At 37.5% G+C, this 26,257-nt stretch overlaps 2 protein-coding genes across 5 annotated transcripts in view; one reads left to right on the top strand and one right to left on the bottom strand.

Moving 5' to 3' along the window:
- The window catches only part of rsh (radish), a 121,558-nt gene that overhangs the window by 85,151 nt on the left and 10,150 nt on the right, over positions 1-26,257 (top strand). For all 4 annotated transcript variants that reach the window (XM_044394509.2, XM_070218854.1, XM_070218853.1 and 1 more), the window contains 3 exons: positions 979-1,088; positions 1,919-2,084; positions 25,824-26,043. In XM_044394509.2, coding sequence (XP_044250444.1) covers positions 979-1,088; positions 1,919-2,084; positions 25,824-26,043 — 496 coding nt within the window. The remainder of the gene's footprint in view (positions 1-978; positions 1,089-1,918; positions 2,085-25,823; positions 26,044-26,257) is intronic.
- LOC108068308 (uncharacterized) lies at positions 8,773-11,004 on the bottom strand. Its single transcript, XM_017157780.3, has 2 exons — positions 10,846-11,004; positions 8,773-10,334 (listed from the first exon to the last, which is right to left on the bottom strand). Exons 1-2 carry the CDS (start codon positions 10,997-10,999, stop codon positions 8,956-8,958), a joined length of 1,533 nt encoding a protein of 510 aa, XP_017013269.2. The 5' UTR covers positions 11,000-11,004; the 3' UTR covers positions 8,773-8,955.

The raw sequence follows: 26,257 nt of genomic DNA, 5'->3' as shown, positions 1-26,257 counted from the left end.
CTGATTCATTTAATTATGATTTCCGGTGTCGAGGAAAACTGAGTACCAAGCACCGAACACGAGTCCTGCCAAAAGGATGGGTGAGCCACGCACACGTGCTCATTATTACAGCTACTTGATTGCTATGTCCTGCCTGGCAGTAAAAAAAAGCATAAAACCCACTAGAAAAACGGCCGGAAAATGGGAACATTTTTTAGAAAATATTATAAATAGTAGTATTAATAAGCCAAAATAATATTATACTTTAAATGACTGGCCCCTAAAAAATATAAATAGTATTTTTCAACTATTTTATTTTATATCTATTTTCTGAGCAAATATATCATATCAAATATATTATTTTTTGTTGCTCACAATAAATAAATAAAATTAATTAAAAGTAAATATTTAATAATAAAAATGCCTCAAAAATTCCCCTCCTCTTCAATCTACTTTAAGTGAAATAAAAAATCTGCAAGGGAAGGCTTTACTTTAACTTTTCCTCAGCTGGGTCCACAGATGGATTATGATTGCCGTATTGGCCTCCAAAGTTGGCACAAATAGGGAATAGGGGATTAAGGATAAGGGATAAAGGATATGCAGGGTATGGCGAGGGCGAGGCGAACTCCAAACCATCAACGGCCATTCATCAACTCGACAAGCAACAATTTTCCCCTTCTGCTGGGATATCTATCCTTTTGCAATTTGCTTGTATTAGAAACTCATTTCCGTTTGTAATTGAGTCGCTGCTGCCAGCTGTGGCATCTGCATGTGGTATGTAGTGGAAGCTGAAACCCCCTGAAAACTGAAATCTGAAATCTGAGTTCTGAATTCTGAAATCTCCCCCCGGAAAGCCCCCACATTATGCCGAGATGGTTATGCAAATTAATGGCCATGCCAGCTGGTTGAAGCCCTGTTCGGTTTTTGGCTTTCTGGCCCCCCAACTGAATTGATTTTCCCAAAATTTAACCCCTGTCCATTTTCCGCTCTTCATTGCAGAACCATCGCCGCTCTATGACAACAATCACTATCATGAGGAGTGCCTGCGGTGCAATTCCTGCGGCCTGAACTTGACTGGGCCCAACCAAAAGAGGGCCAGGAGATTCAAGGTGAGTAGATCAAAAAAAAGGAGAAAAAAATTTTATAAAGTATGCAGTGAATAAATGATAGTCGTCTTCCTGAATAAATTCATCGCTCTTTTGAGGTTAAAATATACTTTTAGACACCTAAAGTCACATTCTGGATTTGGATTTGTTTAATCCACTTATCTTTAATTTTAATTTCTTTCTATTAGGTACTAAAATTATATCAGAATACAAGAAACTTTTTCGCACATTTGCAAACAGAAAGCCCTTGTTTTTTCCTTTTATTTTCTCATCCAAAATTAATTGAAATAAGAAAGAAGCTTTCAGAATTTATTGTGTCATTGTGAGACACATAAGTAAATAAGTAATGAGTTTGCTTCATGTTCCTTATGCTTGCGGCTCGAGTTATCAAAAATTCGAAACAAAAAAGACAGTGAAGGGAACTCTGGGATAGTATAAATAAAATCCACTATTTAAAAATATATCAGATAATTTTTTGGGATGACGAAAAAGTGCAGAGATAATTGCCAATCCGGAGGAGGTAATCTCGCATTTATGCTGTATTTTTTTTCGGCCCACCGTAAACTCATCTGAAATGCATTCGCCCATTTTGGCCCCATAAAGGCGGACTCATTACGGATGACGGATGCATGTGCTGCGGCAAGTGGCTTAATCAAAATTACATATGAGTACAGGGGGGCACACACGAAAAAAAAAAAAAATAAAATAAAAGAGGGGCTCCACCCCGAATAAATCATTTACGGCAGGAATGGAATCCAGTGAAAATACAGTGAAAATCCCAAGCAGCCAACTTACCGATTTACTTTTCGCTCCTCCTCCATTTCATCCCGCAGAACCAGATCCTGTGCGACCTGCATTTCGCGGACGTGGCCCTAATGGAGTGCTCCGATTTCATGCAGCAGCTGCGGAGCTTCAAGCCGCAATCCTTGGGCTGCGCGGTGGCCAGGCGCAAGAGCTCCACGACGCTGATATTCCCGCTGCCACCGCAAGCTTGCTCAGGTATGTACCCCCCATCATATATGCTCTATATGCGCTATATATGCTCGGCAGGCGGTGGGCCCATTTCACGGGTATTATGGCCAAATCGGGAGTGCGACTGCCGGACTGAGCAGGAGATGCCCCGCGAATTTAGACGCGAGGGCATATTCGGCGGGGTAGCTTCTAAAAATAATCACAATATCCAATGATTAATGCTTATAACCGAGAAATATTAACTAAGCGATTGAAATCGAATTTTTCTTCAGCCTTAAACATTGATTTTTATGCCATTTTTAGACAAGGATAAATAACGTTTTCCTTAAAAATATACTTTATGTTATGAAAATGTATTTATAATATTTTCTACGCCTAAAAATAAAATTCACAGTATTCGCGTCAAAATATTTGTTAGAAATAGTTAAAAAAGTCGTTTTTATATATCGCTATCACACGAAACCGTTAACTTCGTTGGCCTTTTACTTAATACTTTTATGTATATAAGACAATCTTGAAATATTCTTTCAAAAAAAGATTTAAAAAAAAATGTTTAATATTTTTCCATTTTTTTTTTAATTTTTAAAAAAGAAATCTTTCTAAAAATTTGATTTAATGAAAAATACTAGTATTTATCAATAACAAATTCTCTGAAAAAATTTAAAAAAATAATGTAAAAGCATATTATAAGGATGTAAGCCATTCGAATACGCAAAGAACCCTTCTATGGCGTATACTTCAATTTTTTTGTTTTTTTTTGTTCTGCCTTGTGTGTGTGTGCGAGTGTGTTTGTGTGTGCGTGGCGTCATCATTATAATTCAAATGAGATTTGCGCGCACAGCAATCTACTCACCCACACACGCACAACCACTCCCGCACACGGACAGCGGAGAAAGCAGAGAAAGCAGAGAGAGGGGCAAGAAAGAGAGAGAGGCGAGAGCGCCACGTCTACAAGTTGGAGAATGTTTGGCATTTTGCATAATAAAGTTGTTCAAACATATTTGACGTCGGGTTGCGCACTCACACACTCGCTCCAACACACGCACATAGCGCCACACACACACACACACAGACAGATAGAACCGCCATTTTTCGCTGACATAAACTTTCAATTCGGTTTTCATTTTACTTTATTTCCTTTCGTTTTTTTTTTCGTTTTTTTATTTGGTCGGCGCTCGCAAACGATTTAATTAAAATCCCCCCAAGAAAAAAAAGGCAGCGAAATATGGAACATTTCTTAACATTATTTATCAGTTCCCTTATATGAATTTCTGTATCTGGATGCGCGAGCAGGAATGCAAAGTTTATTAACTGGATTTTTATTGCGAAACTTTTGGCCCTTCCAACTCGGGCGTCCATTTTAATTACATACAATATGCCGAAATAAACGAAATGAACGAAATAAATGAAATCAACGAAACGCCGCCCCGAATCGGTTAAATATTTTTGCCGAATAGTCGGCGCGTCCAGCGATGATGATGGAATTAACTTGGCATCCGGCATTCTTGATTTTATTCAATGAATTCACGACCAATTAGGGCAGATTGCCAGCGAGGCTATGGTGATTTTTGGAGTCGGCGACCTTTAAATCAAATTGCCAATGTGTATTATAAATTGAACTGAAAATCTGGTTACTAGTTTTGCACTATAAAATATATCAAGGTCCTCATTTTCTACCCAAAAAAAATCAGTATTTTGGCCAGAACAATGGAAATAATGGTCCAAATATGGAATGTCATACCGCGTTGAGCTCGTAATAAAATTCCCAATCAACCTGCATTTAAATCTATAAATTTTTAATTTTTGTTATTTTTTGCAAAAAAGTATGATGGTACCCCTTAAAAAAAATGCAAAAATTGGGTCAAAACTTAATTTTCTCAAATCAGTCGGAAACTGCACTGATATTAATTATAAGGTTGTAAGCTGATCAAAACTGTGCGCCTTTTTGATTTGGGACCATTTTTGGCCAAGTTAGAGCAAAAAAATCGAATTTTTACCAAAAATCAAGATCCTGATTTTTCACCTCGAAAACAAACAGAATTATGTCCAGAACAATGGAAATAATGGTCCTAAAGTGGAATGTCATACATCGTTGGGTTCGTAATAAAACTTCCAACCGATTGGCATTTCGACCTGGAAAATTTTAATTTTTGCCATTTTTCACAAAAAAATATTGATGGTACCCCTTACAAATACATTTACTCAGCTATAACATTAACATTTTATTTTAAAGTAAATAGTTTTCTGCCTTTTAAACAGTAAAACAACTGTTGATTACTTGCAAATAGTTCAGTTGAGTGACTGTCATCAAACTTGACACGTTTCGCCTGCATTTAGCTTGGAATTTTTCTCTAAATTCCATTCACATCCGCACACACATCCGCATCCACATCCGCATCCGCCCACCCTTAGCATATGTATTAGTGCTCAGCTGCGCTCATTTGAAGCGACATTAAGTGTGCACTCGAGTAAAGTGATTTGATGCGTGTCACATTCGAGTGCAGCACTTGCTGCTTAGAAACGACATCCCATATTTTTCCAGGAAAGAAGGGAAAGGGCAAGGCCAGTGGCACATGCTGCTAGCAAAAAAAAAATATGGAAAAAGTGCTGCAGCAAACTAGAATACTTAAACTTCTTACCTTGCCCTTAAATGTTTATCTAAAATTTAAAATTAATTTCCCACTATTCTCTGAAATATTTATTACTTATGTTTTTATTTCTATAAACCAGATTAAATTCCCTGATTTCAAATACTGAGACAAATGAAAGGCAGCTTAAATAAATGACGCATGCAAATCTTTATTCGCCTTTAATGACAATAATTGTTGGTCAACAATATGCAATATAAAATTAAATCAATAATGCAATTATAAATGGTGGCAAAATATTGACAAAACGTATTTCAGTTGAAACAAATTGAAAATACACTTCGTTTCTCAGCATTGATTGCACTCAATTAATTCGCCAACTGAAAAACGGACTACAAACTGAATTTACAAAAAACGAGAACAAGTCCCTTAAAGTTTTTGGGTTCCCTTTTCGGGGGTCATCAAATAGATTAAATAAATACAGTAAATAAATCATTTAGCGCGTCAGAAGTAACGTATACGCCACGTAGGTCACGGAGCACACGTTTATGGCCTAAATCGCGCAACAGAGTTATAAACACGTATTATATGCCATCCCAAATAGCCGAAAGAGCCCACGCTTAGCTCCATGTGAGTACGTGACAATTAAATTTATGAAATACGCAAGAAGGCCAAGAGCCAAAAAAGAGCCCTGCAAATCCAAATCCGAGTTGAAAAGTTCAGTTCAAGGGCCAACCGACGCGTCTCGAATTATTGCTGCGAAATGGGCGCGTGACTGTTGCCAGGATGATGGCAAGTTGGCCCATTAGCGGCAGTCAGCCAATTCAATGATATCCTCGAGAGAAGCGGAGGAAGGTCCTTGGATTTGGCTTCCTTTAAATGTAATCATTTAATGCATACATTTCAGATAACTAATCTATAGACTTCCAAACAAACAAAAAACCGCAAGATTTCCGTATCTATATTTCCCAAAAATGAATTTAAACTATACAAATGTAATAAAAATTTAATTAAATTTAATAACTAAAATTCACTCTGAAATATCACTATTTTGGCCGTAACAGTGAAAATAATAATCCAAATATGGAATGTCATACCTTGTTGAACTCGTGATAAAATTTCCTAACGATTGACATTCTAACCTAGAAATTTTTAAATTTTGTCATTTTTCGGCAAAAAATGTGATGCAACCCCTTATCAAAAATGCGAAAATTGATCAAAAAATTAATTTCCCAGAAAGTGATGGGGATCGTTAGCTTAGGTTATTAGCTGCTCAAAACAGTCGGTCTTTTCACTGTGCGCCTTAATTTGTCGATATTACGACCGAAAAACCATGAAAAAATTATTATTTTTGTCGAAAATTCTGATCCTTATTTTTCACCCTAAAATACCAGTTTTTTTGCCGTTAAAGCAAACTCGGATATCCTTCGGATCTTCAGTTAAAAGCGTTTAAAGCGAAAGTCTTCGTGCTTTAATCCAGCAATATTCGCTATAAGGATCTGTTTAGCCATTCATTTTCAGCCCAAGTTATGGCCGGCAATAATCAGAGCCTTCAGCGCACAGGCAACCGTATATCTTCTATTATTCACTGCCTTGTCATCTGCTGTTGGCCATAAATTTCAAACCATGAATTTAGCCACGCCCCCAGCGCCCACCTGGCCGGGCATTTACATTTTAATATGCATTATTAGCGGGATAATTGTTTGGGAATATTGCCCAAGAATAGACAGCCATAAAAACACGTCGCCTTCGCGGCGGCGGAGGACTCGCATCAATTTGTCACTTTGCCATTCCATTTTCCTGGGTATTTGTGTTATAATAAATTCAAAAGGCCCAGCGACATGAAAAGGGAAAAAATTGTCGCGCACTTTTAGCGTTCATTTGTCAGCTCGGCTTCCATTTTTAATATTTTAATATATCCTGGCACGCATTTTTGTCTCACTTGTTTGGTGAAAAATGATTTTAATTTTAGCCTGCGACGTCGTTGTGTGGATTTTCATAAATAGATTTGTTATGGCCACTCCCGCCAAGTCCAAAAAAGAAATACAAGAAATTAATTTACGACCAACTTGGAGTTTGACAATCGATTTAAGGGAAAATGTTTCACTTTTATTCCGTTCGCTCTTTTGGCAATAATTTTAATTAAACTGCAACAACAATGGAACCACAAATCCCAAACAGTGTTTTCCATTTATGGAAGATATTCCTTTTGAATTTCATTTGAGCCATTTAATACGCCTCTGCATGATTTTCACTCAAGTAAAGTAGACAGGCAGAAATGCATTTTTCGCCATAAATCAATATCAGAATGTGTTGAAGGATTTTTCTGTTAAAATTGTCACTAATCGAAAAGTACTGTTAGCAATTTATGAGCTTATATGCCATTTAATCCAGCCTTTGATATTCGTTTTAGTTTTTCCTCCGCCCCGAAGATAAATCGAAATCAATCCATGCCATGTGAAAATCGGATAGTTGCCTAATTGGAAAGCCATGTTAGAAAGGCAAGAAAGTGTGTTGCACAACGCAGGCTTAAGTTCTGCTTTTCTTTTTTATTTTCCTATTTTCCCGAGGTTCTCACTTCGCACTAATTGAAAATATATACTGCAGGCTTGATTCAGAGCGCCACAGGGCGTATACGCAATATCGAGAAGAATATGTGAAAAATTCTGTAGCTCTTTTGAATGCTTTCCTGTTTGTTAAATCAGAACAGAAAATATGTGTATGCTTCATTAGCCGTGCGGGAAAAATACCCGAATGCCATGACAAAATGTCAAAGTGAAAGCACAAAAATATTGGCAAAGAGTCAAAGAGACTTTTATCAAAAATCAGAGAAATCTGAAAAATGCATAATAGTTCAATGCAAAAAGGTCTGTGGATGAAATCAATCAGAAAATATCCTGCAGCTGTCCCGTGACATTTTTTCCATTTTATTTTTAAATTTATAATTGCAGTCAAAGAGATTTTTTTGCATAAATACAAAAAAATGCATAAAAAAACGGAACTGCGGGAAAATAACATTTTTGCAGCTTCCTTTTCGGGCCCCCAAAGAAATGGATATATTCGAAAAATACAAATTTCTGACAAAATCACAAGGAAAATAAGCTGGCCTGCCGCCTTTTGGCAATCGGAAAAACTGATGATATTAAAATTACACCAAGGAAACACAAAAAAGATATCATGTTTTTGTCAAAAACCCAAACCCGGATTTTCCACAAAAACAAATCAGTATTTTATGCAAAAAAATTGTGGAAAAATTGGTCGACAAATTTATTATTCTAAATCAGTCAAACAGTAACGGAGATTTATTTGTTGAGTCGTTGGTTCGAGGTTTTTCCGAGGCTCATTCGTCACTAATTGAAAAGCGACCACTAGACGTATACGCAACGTGTAGCAAGCCTCTGTTGTCAGCAGAAAATCTCTTGGAAATTCGATGCATTTTCTTTTTGGTGAATGGAATGCACCGGATGACCGAATCCAAAGTCTCAAATACCAAAAGTTGCCTCTCCCTGCAACCAAAGTAGATTGGCATAAATTCCTTTGGTCCTCTTCAAAAATTGCAATGCAAAGCAAATTAATTTTTGCCCATTGCAAGGAGGAGGAAACTCGAGGGTTGGGAAACTGAAGTGGTTGCTGCTTTACTGCGGCTTCTTTTGTCATTGAATTGAGGCAAAACTGGGATTTCAGTTTAATTAAGCTGAAAAGAAAAGGGGCCGCAAGGAGTCTCTCAATTAAATAGCTTTATTAAGTATTTATTGTCTATTTGGCTGAGTGTTTAAAAGGCATTTTAAACGAGGAATACTGAATAAAATTAAATTATATAAACTTAATTATGGAAACACATGTTATTAACAAAAAAGGCCTCAAAATAAATTTACTGATTCAAAAGTTGTAGCTTTTCAAAAATTGGCAACCGTCGGCAATCCTACATGTAAAAAATTACGAAAATCATGGCAAAAATTTCGAATATAAATATAAATAAAATATAAATATTATTCAGGTATATATCCCATTCATTGGGCTTTACATACAACTTTACAACTCTAACTATATTGACCACGTGTGTGCCACGATCCTAAAAGCGAGAATGAAAGTGAAACTACGCCCCCTTGTGATGCGGCTAAGCTAAATGGAAAAGGCAAACTTTTGTGGGCCACACACCGCACAGTCTGCAATAAGCAATTATTATCCTGCTGACGTGGCCCCGGGGTCAAAAGGTGGCACACGTACACAAAGCTCGACGGCTGGACGGATGGACACGTGGCCGCCAATTTAAGCCTCTTAAATGTACCGAAAAAGCAATTAAAATATAATCAATATGCCGCCAGCCCCCAGCCCAGTTGTCGATGGACGGCCAGCGCATTGTGGATGAGTTGTTGCTGGAATCGCTGGATATTTCCATCCCGTTGGGGCGGCGGTTCCTCCAGAGTCTTCACATTGTCCACATGCCGATAGTGCTGCAGCTGGCCAAGATCGGGCAGCACATCGTGCGGGCCACACGCCTCCATCCACTCCAAGGCGAAGTGATTGTGGAGCAGGGTGACGTGACCAGTGTTATGGAGGCACTTCACCGCCAGGGCGGGATTCAAATGCTCGGCCACGCGTACCACATGGCGGAGCATGTAGAAGGGCTGTGGAACACTGGAGTCCTCAGGCGGTGGCAGCTCCTTGGGAAAGTACACGTTGCGAAAACAGAAGCTACTCCTCGCCGTGCAGTTGACATCCCGCGACTGCAGCTCCTCCAGCATCGCCGGCCAGGTGGGATGCTCCGAACCCACCGGCATGATCACCTCGTCCACATCCATGACGGCCAGGAAATCGAAATCATACAGATTGCGATAGAAACAGTCGTTGTAGAGCAGCACCTCGGTGATCACCCGCTGGAAGCGATCGTTCTCCTTGGTGTCCGCATGGAATTGGAATTTCCTCAGCTCCAACAGCCCATCCCCCTGACTTTTGGTGTAGTGCCGCAGGGTTCTCGAGGTGTTCGGCATCAGGGCGTCGATGTCATAGGCGAATACCCTCTCCACGCCCAATAACCTCAGCAGTTCCAGCCACTCGACAAATCGCTCGGACATATCGACATCGGGAAAGTGCAGATACTTGACACAAACTCCCGTTCTCAGGGGACGACCGGGATTGGGTGGCTCTGGGGCAGGGGGTTGGGCTATCCTCAAGGCATTTTGTGGCACTGCACATGGGTCACCGAAAACCAGGCTTACGAGTTGCGGAATTCTTTGGGACTTCACTTGAAAAGTTAGCAGCGTGGGATAGGCCATTCCGGGTCGAGAGCCCCAATCCTTGTACCACGCCAGCTTCGTCTTATGGAGCTCGACCAACTCGGGCACCGTCTCCCCATCGAACCACATCTGCAGGTGGGTCGACGGATAGGGACCCTCGCAGGTGGTCACCATGGCCAGGACCATCACCTCGGCTATCCTGGGCCGTCGATCGTAGTACGCACCGTACAGGTAGTAGCTGAGATTATCGTGCTGCGTCAGCTGGAAGTGCGGATTGTTGGGGAACCGGAGGTCCTCGAAGCGGGGATAGGGGGCGCACTCGGGTCCCTGGGCCCAGCCCTCGTCCTCGTTGCCGCGCAGCAGGGACTCCAGGTCCTGGGACTCGGATTCAGGGGTCAGGTCCTGTGCCGAGTCCAGTTTCAGCGGCTTTGCATGGTGGACTATAGCTGATTCTAAAAAATAATATAATAATTTATAAATATCAAACTTAAAACTAAACACATAAAATTGTTGGAATAGTTTTAGGGTTTAATTTAATCAATTAAAAAATAAATATTATTTTTGAATCACTAAATAATCACAAGGTTTTTAGCGCTATTTTTTTTTTTTAATTGTAAATTGAATAAAAAAGCCAAATTTAAACAAAATTTTTTTATAAAATATTTTAATTAAAATTCACCTATTTTTACATATTTATCACAAAATTGTAGGTGTAAAACTTGAAGCAATATCATAGATACGAATTATTTATTTCAAGCCATAATTGATAAATAATTAAAATATTAATACAAAATAATTTTACTTTGTCTAATAAACATTTTTAGTGTCTTATATTTTGAAAAACGTTGCGAAGTAATAATAAATAATTGTATTTTTAATTAGCTTTAAAACATCATTTTTGTTTTTTGGTTTTGTATTTTAACAAAATTTAATTGTTTCTGCGTTAAAATAAATACAACCTACCCTTTTGGTGCAGGGGCGTGGGCAGGGGTGAGGATTTCTGGCGGCCATTTAAAATCTGGTGCGATCCAAAGAACTGAAAGATCAGAAAAAGCAGAAAGAAGCCCGACACACAAATTATGTGCGTCCTATAGGTTCGCAGTTGATTGTAAACCATCGCGAAACGACCGAAATCGGCTACTAAAATGAATTGAATTTTGCACTAGCTACTTAAACAATTCCACTAAGTGCAACCAACTATCGATATGTCGGAACACAAAAAGCGAACAGTTTTCTTTTTTAGTGCACAGCAGTTGACAACTAATTAGCGTCAACACTTTGGCGCCAATGTCGAAATTACAGTAGCGTTATTACATCTGTAATATGATGATAACATTTGATAACAATTGTCATTAATGAGACATTTTTAAGCTTTATCTTTAAATAATTTTAGTGTAGACATACTGAGAGAACTTTCTTAACCAAAATTATTATAATATTTTTATTTATATTAAAAATACTTGAAATTCTTATAATAGTTTTAAATGAAAAAGAATAAGTTTTAGCAGAAGAAACATTTAAGAGTTTTAAACAATATAATTAAACGTTAAATAAATAATGTACCTTTAATGTATTAATAATTTTTAAATTCTCAAAAATACGCAGTGCGCTGTTAAAAATTACACAGCTGTTTTGAATAGAGTTCCATAGAAACGCAAACATTTTTTATTTACAACGCATCTTGGTCAGTTGTTGACCCGTTTAAATGACTAATACGCTTTTATAAATGTCTAGTGATAGACAGATAATACAAAAAATCTTTAAAAACCTGAATACATGCTGAGTATAAAATGCTGTCGACGGCTGTACATATTTAACAAGGCTAGACAGATAGTCATTTCTATTATCTTATCACAGAAAGTAATTTCACATCATTTCACACAGCTTGTATTTTTGCAAGCGAAAAGAGATCTTTGCCAAAATGTGAGTAAATTATCATACAGCATTTGGAAATTCAGAGCGCGAAACTACATTTATAAAAAGCACCACATATACAAGGTTTTGCCCAACTTTCTTCAGTGAACAAAAAGCAATTTTATTAATGCTGACGAGTTGCCTAAAAGAATTGGATTTTTTTTAGCTTTAAATGTTTTAGTTTTTGTAAAAAATAAAATATTTTTTAAATTTCAACACCTACTTTTTAAAATAATTTTGTAAAATTAATATTTATATAAAAAGTGATATTTTCTTCTTTGTCATGCTTACATAAATAATAGTAAAAACGTAAAAAAAGATGCTCACTTATTGCTTATATCTATTTTATTATTTATTATATAATTATATTATTTATTATATTTAAAAGCGTATTTTAACCTTAAGAAATAACCATACAAAGCAGGTGCAAGTTATTCCGTTCAGCCAAATCCCGACTGCGTCCATCAGCTCCTCAGCAATCTATTCATTCAGATTAAGTTGCTCATGTATCGGGAAAAGTGGCCAATATGATGGGGGGAGTGGCCCTTAACAAGCGGCAAACAAGCCGAGTTCGATATGGCTGGAGACATTATTATTATTATGTTGGTACGTCAACGTTAACTTGGCAATGGCCAAAATGACAAAAGCAGTGGCCGACGGCTGAAATGTGAGCGGAAATCGGGGGGTGTAGGATATATATGGGCTATACACACATATATCTGCGGGAAATGGCAGTAAAAGTAAACCTGGCGTGGGCAGCAGCACCTGCATTAAATTATTGATTCGATTTCGCGCGCGGTTCGCTTTTATTGTGGCCAACTTTTTGTCTGAATGAATTGTAGCAGCCCGGCATTGTCAAAGTTTGGGTCCACCCTTGTGGGCAGACACTCAAACACACTTCCACGCACACACAGACACACCTGCCTGTCTGTCAGTCTGTCACGTTGCCTTTCCACTTTCTGCAAGTGTGTGTGTGTGTGCGGGGGAGGCTGCCACGCCCAGAAGCAGCATAACAATAACAAAAAATAACAGCGGCAGACAGGCAAAAATTTATGTGTGCGACGCTGAGCGTTTCCTTGAATGCGTACACTGAGCAAAATATATTAAAATAATTAAATAAAAAATTATTTTAACGTGTAAATTTTTTTATTTGCCAATAAAGTCATTTTGTCATTGAAAAATAGGATTTCGCATTTCTTAGAATAGTTAAATTAATCGTTTTGCAAACAAATAAGATTTAAAAAATGTAAATAATACTTACTAACAATAATTAAAGATTAATAAATGTATAAATACATTAAATAATAAAAATGTTATCGATAATTATTATAGTTTAATTATTAAAAAACGTTTTCGCTCAGTGTATTTATGTGCACGTATACATGTGTATGGCAAACAAGACATAATCAATCACTTAACCCAAAAACGCACACCAAACGTTCGTTTCAATTAAAGTTTCGTTTTCATTCACTTAGCCCGGGGAAAAGGAGACGGGGAAATGTCCAGGAAAATGGGAAAGAAAAGGAAAGGAAAGGAGAGCTGGAAAAAAATAGCAAAATCATTTCGTACACTGGACGAAAGTGGCCGTGGGCAATTATTAAGATTGCAGGCAATGACTAATGGCAGCAGCATAATGATGAATCATTCCTGTTGATTCGAATAACTCGAGATCGATCAATTACATTGTTAGTATTTCTTCTTTTTGCTGCTTTAATTTTGCATAATTGCCAAACCTTCCTGAGATTTTCTTCAAGTTTTCACTGCAAAATATTGAAGAGCCTTTGGAATTTATTCTCATTTTAATATTCAGTTTGATTGAAACCATTTAAATAAGAACTTTTATGTGGTGGCATTTCACTCAACTGCTTCTCCAGAAAAATAAATAAATATAAGCCACTTCCACTTTGTGCTCTATTTATTTGCTTCACCTTTAAAGCGAAAGCATTGATGTTATTATTTGTTTTCCATTGAATAATATTATCAAAAGGTAATCAGGCCAATATTTCAGTTTCTTTTTGTGGCTATTTAGGTTGACAAATAATTATATAATTATGAGGAAAATAAATGCATTATTTATAATTCAGTTTTTGTTAAAGTTGTTAAATTTCTACCATTTTTTAAAATTCTAATTTTCTAATTTATGAAATGTAATTCATTTTATTTTTTATAAATTAAAAGACTCCTAAAAGTCAACATATTTACCTCTATATTATTTCTTTATTTAGCTTTCCTTGGTGTAAAGCTATCGCTTACCAGTTCGCTGCCATGAATTCTGGTCACAAATTGCAATTTCCTTATTTAATTTCCTAGTACGTAATTCTTTTATTTACCTTTGCCAATTGTAATTCAAATGCCAACTTATTTGGAAAGTTTTTTCTCTTTTTGCCAACATGCCAGGGAATAAAATGGAATAATTTTTGCCGCAACTTTGATTTCACTTTCGTCAAACACACTCACACACATTTAACGGCGAAGTGGGTTGGACTTTGGGGTGGTTTTTGGGAGGTTTCTGGGTGGTTTGTGGGTGGCTTTCGCCGACCGTTCGCGACGGAAGCTTTCAATTTCCGCTGGCAGCACCCGCCTTTCTATACGGATTACTCTCTGGTCCTTTCTGGTCTACGTCAGTTCTTCCTTTCGTTGCATACTTTTCGGAGCCCATAATTCGCATATCATCGGGGGCGAAAATCGTTGAGAAATCGAGGAAAAATCACTGAATCTGTTGCGTACTTTTGCCACTGTTGCTGTAATTGAAGCCATGACGCAAGCGAAACTCGCAACCAGCGCCATTTCAATGCCTTTCCTTGATTTCCCCGCGATTTCCCCACGATTTCCCCGAGATCAGAACCAGAACCCATGCAAGATTACTCGCTTGAAAGTAATTTGTTTTCATACGACTTGAAAGTCTGTTCGCGACAAGGATAAGAATAAGGAAAAGTTTAATTCAAAACGGCAAAACGGCAGCGAAGATGTCCTCTAAACGATGACGGCCATAGATTATCGACTGCCAAGCCTTTGAGTGCAGAATTTAGATATATACATAAATAAACTGGCAAGAGGCCAAGGGCCACCTGATCCTGCACTCGAATCACATTTTGTCACACATTTAGCATAATTTAGCACTTCATTTGCAAGCGCAAAAACCGCGACAGCTGCCTGCGAAAAAGTTTTCAACAAAAACACGCCTCCTTTTTTTCGGGGGGCTTGGGGGTGGCCAAAGATGTATGGATATGGGCTGGCATTGAGTTGCAAAGTGATTATGATGCCCCGGGCGAAATGTCAACAGACAGCAAATTCCACCCGTAGATATATAAACACTAAGCAAAAATAAAAGTAAACGGAAAAATTAAAATTTATAGATATTTTCTGAATTATTCATATCCATTTTAGGCTTTACATATATTGTTGCATACTTTTAGACACCTATTTTTAAGTTATTTAAAAAGTGATTTCGTTTTTTACAATAGAGATTGGAAAATAATTTTGTTTCGATTTTTTTATTTGGTAATTTTGAAATTAATCTTCAATGATACCCAAATTTTGTTTTTAATAAATATTTATCTATGTATTTGTTGTTTCTCGGTGTATGCCATGCTTTCAACGAAAAATCGTCAGTGGCAACAAATTCCACCTGCCATGACACGAATCTCAACATCAAAAGTACACATTTCGTGCGGTTGGTTTGCTTTACTTTCGCCCACTCTGTCGAAAAATTCCACAAACACAACAAAAAGTCGGGCGAAAGTTTTTGTTCTGCCGTAAGAGCCTGAAATTACAGCCCTTACACATACTCACATATATGATACAATAAATGATTAGATGTGTGATTTATGTTTCACTCATCGGTTTTCGTATTTTTTGCTCTCTTTGCAGGTAAATTGAATGGAAAGTTGAGTGGAAAGTGAAAAGTGAAAAGGGATGAGAGGATAAGTATTAATTATATTAATTTAAGAAGATAAGAATTTACAAGTCTGAAAATGAGTAAGTAAAATATATATAATTTGGGGCTTTTATCACACACAATATATAAAAATGATAAAAAATATTGTATTTAACATAGTTGTTGATACTTTTTTTTACAAACTCGATAAAACTGAAATATTATTCCCCAGCTAATGAAATTCTTGAGGATTTCAAAGAAGTCTGGGGCCATCTGGGTCGCCAGAAGTGCTCTCAGAAATTGCATATTAGTGCCTGAGAGTCGGCATATAATTACGATAATACTGCCTCAATTGGGGATCGTTATGCCACTCGACTACCACCACCACTACAAATGTGTGGGTGTGTGGGTGCTTTCGATGGGCATGTATGTGTATGGGTTTTCGTGTTTCCCTGTCCGTGTAAGTTTGGCCGACATTTGCATTTTGGACTCTGGCCAACCGCAAAATTGCTGGCCAATGGCTCTTTAGGACGTGTCCTGTCGACTCTCTGCGGCTTATTGGCCAATTTGCAACTTGATTAACGAAAGTGCATGAGGTCAGCGATGCCGCCGATGATCATTACGATCATTATGCAACTACAGTGGCACTTTGTGCGGCTCGAAATGGCAAATGGCAATGTCGAAATGGCGGAACAATGCGAGCGCGCAAAATGCCAGCACTTTAAAGGCCATAAACCTTAATTGCTGATTACGCAGACATACAAAAATGGAGGCGAAAATATTTCAATAATCTTGCCAGCTTTGTTGAAAGTCATTTCGCCGTATTCGAGAAGTATCTGCGACTCAAATAGGTGGCTAAAAAATATATATAGTTTTTTTAATACATGTTATTTACTTAAATAATTTTGCCAGCAGAATTCAAGCTTAGCTTTTGAGAATGATAAGCAAATTATTATTATTTTTATTAATATATATTTATAATTTGTTAATATACTTTAACTACTTAACTCTTTTAAATAATTTGGAAATAAATAAATTATTAAATATAGCATTCTATTTATTGGCTTATAAGATCCATCACAATCACAGGGTATCTGCCGTTCAAACGGCGATTATTATTTTCGTTCAGGGGATGGGCGTATAATTTGAAAATTGAAATTTTCCTCACGTACAGAACGCCGGCAGCGGCGCCAGCGACGCAGCATCCACTTGTCAACATGAATTTCCAATTTTCTCTTTTCCAACTCTCAAATACAAAATACCAAAAGCAGGCATTGTTCAACTTTTATATAGGTACATATATCTGTGTGTGGAGAAAGCCCTCTTCATCTCTTATAAGCGGGCCACAATTGGTTAAATCAAGTTGACATCAAAAGTGCATCATTTACTTTGTTTAATCAATGTTTTTTGGATTTTATTTGCCAATTATTCGGTGTACAATAATATAGCAATTAAATTCGAACATAATCTTATTAAATATTTTAGGTTATCAAAGAAATTGTTTGTAATAGTTCTCTACAAAATGAATTAATTTCAAATTTAAGCATTTTAAATTGGATTCTAAATTATTTGTTTTACCTATCGCATATCACTTTAAATACGTTTTGTGATTTTGTTTTGCTTCTCTGCTCAGTCAATGGACTGCTGTTTCCGGGAAAATGTGAACGAAATCGAATCATTCGAATTCGGTTTCAATGGCAATGAAATGCTAATTCAATCGATGGCTCTGCACGAAAACAAACAGCGAAAAAATATGTGGCAAAGCTGCTAAGCGATTTGTGGCTTTCGCATAATTTACATAATTAAGTGATTAGTATTTGCACGTAACTAAAATTATATCACTTGAAATCTAATTACGTGAATTGGGTAATATTTTTTTGGTTATTAGATAAAGCATTTATTTTGTAATAATTTTTTCTTTGATTTTAAGGATTAAGTTAGCTTTATTAAATGTATAAATTATTTTTTAAAAATATGGCCTCAAATTATTATCGTGTATTTTTTCTCTAGAAACCTAAAACTTATGGTAATGCAAACTTAAACTTTTCTTTGAGAGGCTTGAATATTTCACAAACAATATTTTTAATTTGTAAGCCTTTATTTATTATTAAATTTTAATATGCGTCAAAACCTCCATTTGGATGGTTTAAATAATTAAAGAAATTGACTTTTTCCCGCTGTCTTCAGCAGAGGTCAGCCCTGACCCCGTAAATGCGGTCCGAAATCCTTTTGCCAGCCGCTGGGTAAGCGTTCTGTGACCAATTATAATTTACAACCGCCCCCGTCCCCGCCTCTGAGTTTCAACGGGGGTCAGAGGTCGGGGGGTCGAATATTCCCTAGTTGCTGACACGTCAAACATGGACCTTAGTTTACGGCGTCCGAGGCAAATTTCTGGTCTTCATTTTGATTAAACGCAAACAGGGTGGCACGAAAAAATTAGTTGGCTTTTATGCAAATGCATGAAGGGGACTGGGCTTTTGGCCATTTGGCTGCCAAGGGCCGAGAGGCTGTCCTATCGCTTCCATCTGCAGGTAACCCCTTGTCAGGAGAAGCCGGAAAAGCGGTTGGGGAAATCGGCTGGAGATTGGGAAACGCGCCCCCCGTCTTCTTTATTATCTTATCCGCTTTCTGTTATTTGATATTTGCGCTTTAATGAATTTTAATGCTTTCATTTCTTTTAACGGACTATGCTTATTCTGGCTTCTTCCATTTTTTTCTCGTTTCTTGCGCTAAATTATTAATAAGAACATTTTGCCCTTACGCTTCAGTTTTTCATTTTCTTTTTTTGCTTGTATTTTTGGGGCAACAGATTTTAATCGTTTTAAAATTTGTTTTCCTCGACTTGAAGTCAAGGCCACAAAGGGGCAACCAAATCTACCCAACCACCCAACACCCACACACAGAAACAGCTACACGCACACCATCGCTCACAGGCACCGCGAAGAAAATATCACGCATACGCCGCGTTGTTTCGCTGCATGTGAGAGAATTCCGTGGCTGGCATCGCTCGCTGTAAATTGTAATCATCAAAGCGTTTTCTCAGAGCCGCTTGGTGTTACTTCTTACAGTGAGTGTGCCAGTCCGTACACAGAAAGAAAAAAATAACCCTTTTGCCGAAAAAGAAAAAATCCCCTGAAAACCAAACCATTCGAGAGTCCGAAAAGCAAAAATGAAAAATCTGATAAAGAAAGCCAACTTTGGCAAGCCAAAGTTTGTATACCCTTGCAGTGGGAACGCAGAATTAGTTAGTCAATAGATATACCAGATTTATGATATGTTCTTCGGAACTGGATACTGCTGTTGGTATCCTCATAGAACTGGTATAAAAACAACTCTATTTTATAGTATTACAAAAGAATTATGAAAAAATATATATAAAAAAAATATGCAGTTTTTATTTGTAATAATAATAATAAATAGAATAAAAACTTGATGGGGAGTAAAAAAATCAGTTCATTTTAACAGCTTAATAATTAAACTTCCTAGTCCGATTTAAAAATTACCCATTCCATCCCTTCGAAATTGTTTTAGCCAATCACATTTTAATTTTAAAATTCCAAGAAAATATTTAGTAAATATACTAATACTAATATTAAGAATTTATGTACTTGATCAAATAGAGATATTACCCGCTGCAAGGGTATAGCCAAAATGGCCGGGAGTGTATTTGCATTTGATTTTCAGTTCGATTTTAGAGCTAGGAATCTGATTTAAAGAGCGGAAGCGAATGAGGAAGCGTCAACGGAAGCGGAAACGGAAACGTCGCCGGCAGCGGAAGTGCAAGTGAAAGTGAAAGTGAAGTGCAATGCAATGGCGCCCTGATGCGATCATCTATACACGCACACACGCACACTCACACTAACTCACACACGCACACACGGGAGAAGAGCAAACACAAAAAAGAGAAAAACTCACCAAAAAAACTGGAAAATCTGGGGGCGTGGCAACGCCTGTCACGTTGCAGCCATTCGACGTGACTTGTGGAAATTTGCACACATTTCCAAAAGGGTTTTCACGGGGACTTGAAGAAAGCTGAGAAAGTCAAAAAGCGGTGATTTCATTTTGGATTCACAGGGAAATAGAATAAAAGTATTTCTTAAACACTGAAATGAGGACTACATTTTATATTTCAAAATGTTATTAATTAAAATAACGAAATTTTTACATCTTCCATTTAAGTACAAATTATTATACCTAAAACTATTAACTTAATCAGTCTTTCGGTACATTCATTTAAGATTTACAGGAAAAAAGAATAGAACTTTCAAAAAACTTATGTTATTCTCATAGTATCCCTAAAGTTATATTTTTTTATTTTCATTATGGTAGTTTAGTTTAATTTTCAGCTTATGGGTATTAAGTACCTCCGAAGTCGAATATTCCTGGTTAATAGAAACAGCCAAAAAAAAGAAAGAGAATTACCCCCCGACTTTTGCTTTTGTTTGCTTGATTTGTTTTTTTGTTTGCCGCTTGTCGTTTTTCGTTTGTCGTTTGATTCCTTTGCATCTTAGCGGAATTGGTTTCCTTTTACTTTCCCCGGACTTTTGTTCTTGTGCCTCGATTGTGTTGCCGTGTTTATTTTCGCTCTCTCCCCCCACACACATATATCTATTGTTATTCGTTCTATTTTTTTTTTTTTGTACCTAGGGCCAACTTTGATAACAGACTTTTCTGCAAATGGCAGCTGCGGAAAAGCCGAGGTGGCTGGGGGGAAAAGTCTGGGTTTCGGGGGAAATTCGGCCGCAACTGAAATCGAGATGAAATCGTAGCAGTGAAAAGTAAAAGCAATTTCAAAACCAATTTCCCAACTTCTTTTTCGCCTGGCAACAATTAACAAGCAATCGAATGCAAATAAACCAATGGAAAAAAGCGAACGGGTCGTGTAGAGTTTCCCTTTCTCCCTTTTTTTCCCACCCTCCCTGGACTCCGTCTCGACTTGACCCATAATGCCCCCATTGACATCATTAATGACACCCAAAGTGTCCTCCATTTAGCCGGAACAAGCCGAAACGACGAATTTTCGAGTCTTTCGGGGGTTGTCTTGGCTTAATACAAAGCAAATAGCCGTGGCTAAAAGGGAAATGCCTGAAAAGTCCAAGCGCAAAGAAAGGAAGCTGCCAGAAAAAAAAGTCGAGTACAACGAAAAACGATGCGCAACAAATTCAAATGGCAAGATAAAAAAAATGTCAAGTGCTCTTCTTGACATGGGAAAATGGAGGGAAAATGACACTTGGATGGCGGGGGGATGAGACTGGGATATAGAGTGACATCCCCTGGATTGGGATAAGACATACATAAACCGTAGAGAGTGAGGGTCGAGAATAGCCATGAATTAGTCACTTGCGAAATTATGTCTTCCAGTGCGACAATAAATCAGTGATGTCAAGCCAAATATCGCATGTTCTTAAAGTTAAAAAAAAAAATTATAAATATAATGGGAAATAATCATACAAGCTACTTGGAATTATTTCCGGATTACGGTTTTTATTTTAGATTTTTATGTTAAGCCGTTTTGGCCGCAGGATACCACGTCATGATTTTTACCCCTACTTTATCTAAAAATATTTTCATTATTTTTACTTATATTTTATTAGTATAGATAAACCACCCCAAAATATAAATATATTTATTTAATACACACAATTCAAGGAAAATATTTTATTACATAAATAAATTACACAAAAGAAGGCCCTAAATAACCACTGACTTTACATTAGAGAAAAATATTTGAAATATTTACAGAAATACTTCAAAATTAAGAAAAAATTGTTTTTTATTAAACTAACCTTTTTCTGCGAATATTATATATTTTTTTACACTTTAAAATTTGCATTGCAGAACTTGCAGGGAGTTTTGCCTGACATTTGGATATATGTTTCCCCTTTTCGCCCGACTGTCCATTATGCTGCGAGTCATTTGCTAAATGTCAGGCCATTGTGCCGGCACTTTATGCTAATGCAATGTTGCGTGATCCTTGAAGGAATTGTCATCGTCGCTGGGGATTGGGCTGGGGCCTCAGGGTTGGGTTAGGGTCCTCCTTTGGGTTGGAGGAAGGACGATGGCTAATGGCTAATGGATTTCCGCGGCGCATCAAAACATAAAAAGCGCGACGAGATGAGTGGGTTGGTTGGAAAGTGGAAAGTGGGCGACCGTGTCATTTAAATGGGCCAACAAATCCCGCCCAGTCATGTGGCCCAAACTGCATTGTTGGCCAAAACTACAGGGTCACAGCCATTTTTGTGTTGCGTTGTGTAAGCGGAAATCCTTGTGGCCAGAAATTGAAAGGATGGATGGCTGGTTGGATGGCTGATGAGTGGATGACGCAGCAGGTCCTGAAAACAGGATTATCCGCTCTCATAATTAACGCTGAATGGATTAAAAACCACAAAGAACGGCCTGATATTATTATATATTCTTATTTAACTTTAATACAACAAATAAAAGATAGTTAGCGAAATGGTGATTACATTAAAATATAATAAACTAAAACTAAAATAACATTTAGAATTATTTTTCCCCTATACCATTTTATTTGTTTTATTTTTTACAAAATTAATCTTGAAACTCCTTGTTTAGAAATAATTAAAACTTTCAATTTAATCAAGCCATTTTTATTTCTCGGCGGAAATTAAATGATCCCTTATTTACTAATCAAATTGAGCTCGAAGCAGATGGATTTTCATTTTATTGCATCCGGTGTATACGGGTATTTATTTATATTTGCACTATAAATCCACAATGCCTGAAATTGGTTCATTTAATGTTTACACCTGCAATTCCATCTGTTCCAATTGCGGTTCCTGGGCCGAAAATGGCATTTCAATTGCACCGCGCGTGCTGCCACACAAATCAACACAATCGCATCTCAATTTGGGGCATTGCAAAATGTTTGCACTAACCACACAACATATCATCCAGCCAGCCAGCTGCAATATTGTTTAAACACTCAAATGGACTGCGATGATGAGGGTTTAGAGCCTGTTTCAAAATATACGACATTGGCCTGATTTATTTAAAAGTTTTCAGTTATTTGAGAAAAAAACAAAGCATATTTTTGGTATTTAAAAATGAAATAAAAATAAAACAAATATTCCTTTGCAAATATAACTACCTATTAAAATTCATTAAGGGATTTTATTTTTTATGATTTCATTTACAAGCAAATTATTCTTATTTAAAATAATGTAAAGTATAAAGTTCACTTTTAAGTGAAATTAAATTACATTTAACTAGAAATACATTTTATTCCTCTTTTATAACTTCGTTTTAATTTTTGCCAAGTAAAAGCAATATCTTAAATAAATTTACAGCCATCTATATATACACGAATATACTTGTATTTAAGACGACTCCTCTCAGTTTCTAGTGGCGCAGGCCATTAAATATCTTCAGCCGTGAAGGACCTCTCCTCGCGTTCTATTTCCCAGCCTCGATTTGCCTGCCCGTGGATCTTCTGGCTGCTACTCAGGTTATGGGCCATCCACAATATTCCAATTCCCCGATATTGTGTGGCCGGGTGTCAGTTGCTCTGATTTGTTTGCCTTCGCCGGCTTGACAAGTGGCAAGATGAAATAGTTGCTGGCCGTCCAGCTTCCGGTTGCCTTCGTTTTCGCTTTCAGTCCTCCTGGGAGGCCAACAACAAACGATGCCCATCAATTTGGCCCTGTTTGTGTTTGTTTTCGTGCGTTTTGTGTTGCATGTTGCTGCAGCAACTGCAGCTGCAACACGAGAATGAAAAATGAACCGGACGGGATGTTATTTGTGTGGGAAAAAGGGAAAAGGAGAAGGGACCAGGAAAACAGAAGGAAAGCTCGAAAGAGACCCGAAATGGCCCAAGATACGGGGGCTGCGGTTTAACTGGCCTTAAAAAATAAAATATATTGCACATCCGCGGGCGCTGCGCACGCAATTTTCACGCACACACACACGCACGCACCGCCCCCGAAAAATCTGACCGAACCGAAATCCACAATCCTTACCATAACCGTATGTTTGGAGGTCTCAGGACCCTCGGATCCCCCCGAAAAGAAAGCATCCAACCTTATAGTACCCTGTATTTTTTAGCACTGAAATTTATTTACGATTTTTATGATTTATTCGTATTTAAACCTAAACGCAGAACATTCCAACATTTATGATTATTATTAAAAGACATTATACATACCAGTAACTTAAGCTGAAGTTTTAAAAAAAGGTTCTGGTCTTGATAGGATTTTTTGTTATAAAAATAAAACTTCATTACTGGACTTATTTTTTCTTGATTTGCTTTTATACATTTTATAAATAAACTTTTTTAAGATTTACTAATAAAATTTACTAAATAAAATTTGATCATATTATCGGCAAAGGTTGCTGATTCCATTGTTTTTAATTAACACATCTTACAAAGGTTATTTATCCCTCTAAAAATCCCCATGAATGTTCTTCCTTCCTTAAAATATTTTCAAATAAAAATTATTAATTTTTATAAAACCAAATATGTTATCCAGATAGCTTGCTAGCTGTCCAAACACTTTTATAGGGTATCAAAGTCTAGGCAGAACCGCAGGAAAACAGCGCGAGCAAGCGATTTCATAGCCTACTTAGCGGCGCACGCTGCGAGTTATTCAAATTTGAATTAGGCAGGGCCACCATTTTATGGCTTTCACTGTCTGTCTGTGCATGTATGTGTGTGTGTGTGTGGGTCGTTGTGTGGTTATATACTGTATGTGCTTTTTGGGAGGGAACAAAACCCAAAAAGTATGCAGCATCTGCGTGGTAGCCAAGCAAAACTTGCGGCATAAAATGTGTGGCACATGTGACGGCAACGGTGAGCGCTCCTTAATTAGATCATAGTTGCCATCTTGGCGCAGGGCAGCGTTTTACTGCCATATCGGCACAGAGCACAAAGAGCCCAAGGAGCAGTGGAAGGACCGGGACCGAAACACCATCAACGTCAGGCCCCGCATCATCGTCCTCATCTTTGTACAGTGGGGCCAATGGCGAAAATATGCTATTGAAAACATATGAGGCATATAATATAAACAAATTGTTTTTACTAATAGCCAAAATTTATTAACGGGTTTTTAAAATCACCAAAATATCTGAAAGATATTATGAAATCCCTTCTAACCCTCGGGGTTTTTGAAATTACTTATAAAGGTGTTTAAAAGTATGCTGTCTATATAATTCATCACATTTTGTAACATACTTTTAAGCACTTTTAATGTGTTTTCAAAAATTCAGTACTTTTCGAAGAATGTCTAGAATAATTATGAAAAATATTGTTCAACAAAATCTCATTCTTTGACCCACTGTCCCTCGAATGGAGAGTTGTGGCACATTATTGACTCACGCGCCGCATCGAATTTCCAACTCAATCATGGACAGAAAAGTTGATGGACAGGGAGGCGGGAAAAGGGAAAAAGGAAACGGAAAATGGGAAATGGGTAATGGCAAGTTTCGCCTGCTTTATGACTGGCAACTCACGCGACGCCGCTCGCCAGCGTTTACGGTATTTGCATTTTAATTGAATTGAACTAAATTATTTTGTTTAGAGTTGAAGGAATTGCCAGCCATTGAAAGCCCCAAAGTAGGCAACAGTTTTGCAAGAATGTAAAAGCCACAAGCCGCTAAAAAGTTGAGCAAAACTTTGACATAAGACTCTGGCCGCAGGAAGAGAGATTGAGATTGTCAGGAGGGGGAATTGGGATTGTCCCGCGGTTGCAAAGAAACTTTTCTAATGGAGGCGCTTATACGCCGTGGCTGATTGGGCGGCATTCTTACCCAAAACTCAAATCCAAAGTGCCACATCGAAATTAAGAGTTAAGTCGCCTCAAAAGTGAGACGAAGTCCAAGTTTGACGTAGAAGAATGCACTTTTTAGTAGGCAGCTGGTCGGTAAATCTTTAAATGACGGGAATTGCAATGGACTTACTAGAGGCTAGCTTAAATATTTCAAAAATAAGTTCTATTATTCCTGTTAAAACTAAAGATTATCAAAAAGATTATCACTAATAACGGGGTCTAAAAGTATGCAGTAAATTAAGGTCGTCTGCTTTACTCAAAATATATTGTTGTAAGCTTTTAGACACCTTTATAAAATGTATTTTATATAGAATTTATTTATTTTAGAAATATTTGTTACTAAACCAAATCGAATTTCCTACCAGATGAGTTCTGCGAGGAGTATCCGCACAACCTGATGCCCACACCTGGCTACTGGATCGAGTGCTCCCGCCAGAAGATCACCATGCCCACCCCGCACACCATTTGGGATGAGAGCGACTCGGAGCACGAGGACATCCGGGCGGGCAGTGCCAGCGATGCCTATCTGGAGCGCGAGTGCAGCGATCTCTACGAGGATGACGAGGACTCCGAGGCCACGCCCAGGTGAGTTTCATTTGGGAGAAAAAGATCAGAGTTTTTAAAGACTATTTACACTGAAAATGCAAAATATATTGCTAGAGTTTTGAAACCACTTTACAATGTGACATTTTAGGTGTCTAAAAGTAGGAAACAAAATATTTCGCACACTGAAGCACGATTTATTATTCACTGCATACTTTTAGACACTTAAATATTTTATACTTTAATGTACAATATT

The sequence above is a fragment of the Drosophila takahashii genome, chromosome X (genome assembly GCF_030179915.1).
Source record: "Drosophila takahashii strain IR98-3 E-12201 chromosome X, DtakHiC1v2, whole genome shotgun sequence".
Taxonomy (NCBI): domain Eukaryota; kingdom Metazoa; phylum Arthropoda; class Insecta; order Diptera; family Drosophilidae; genus Drosophila; species Drosophila takahashii.
This window is presented reverse-complemented; position numbering and strand designations above follow the sequence as displayed.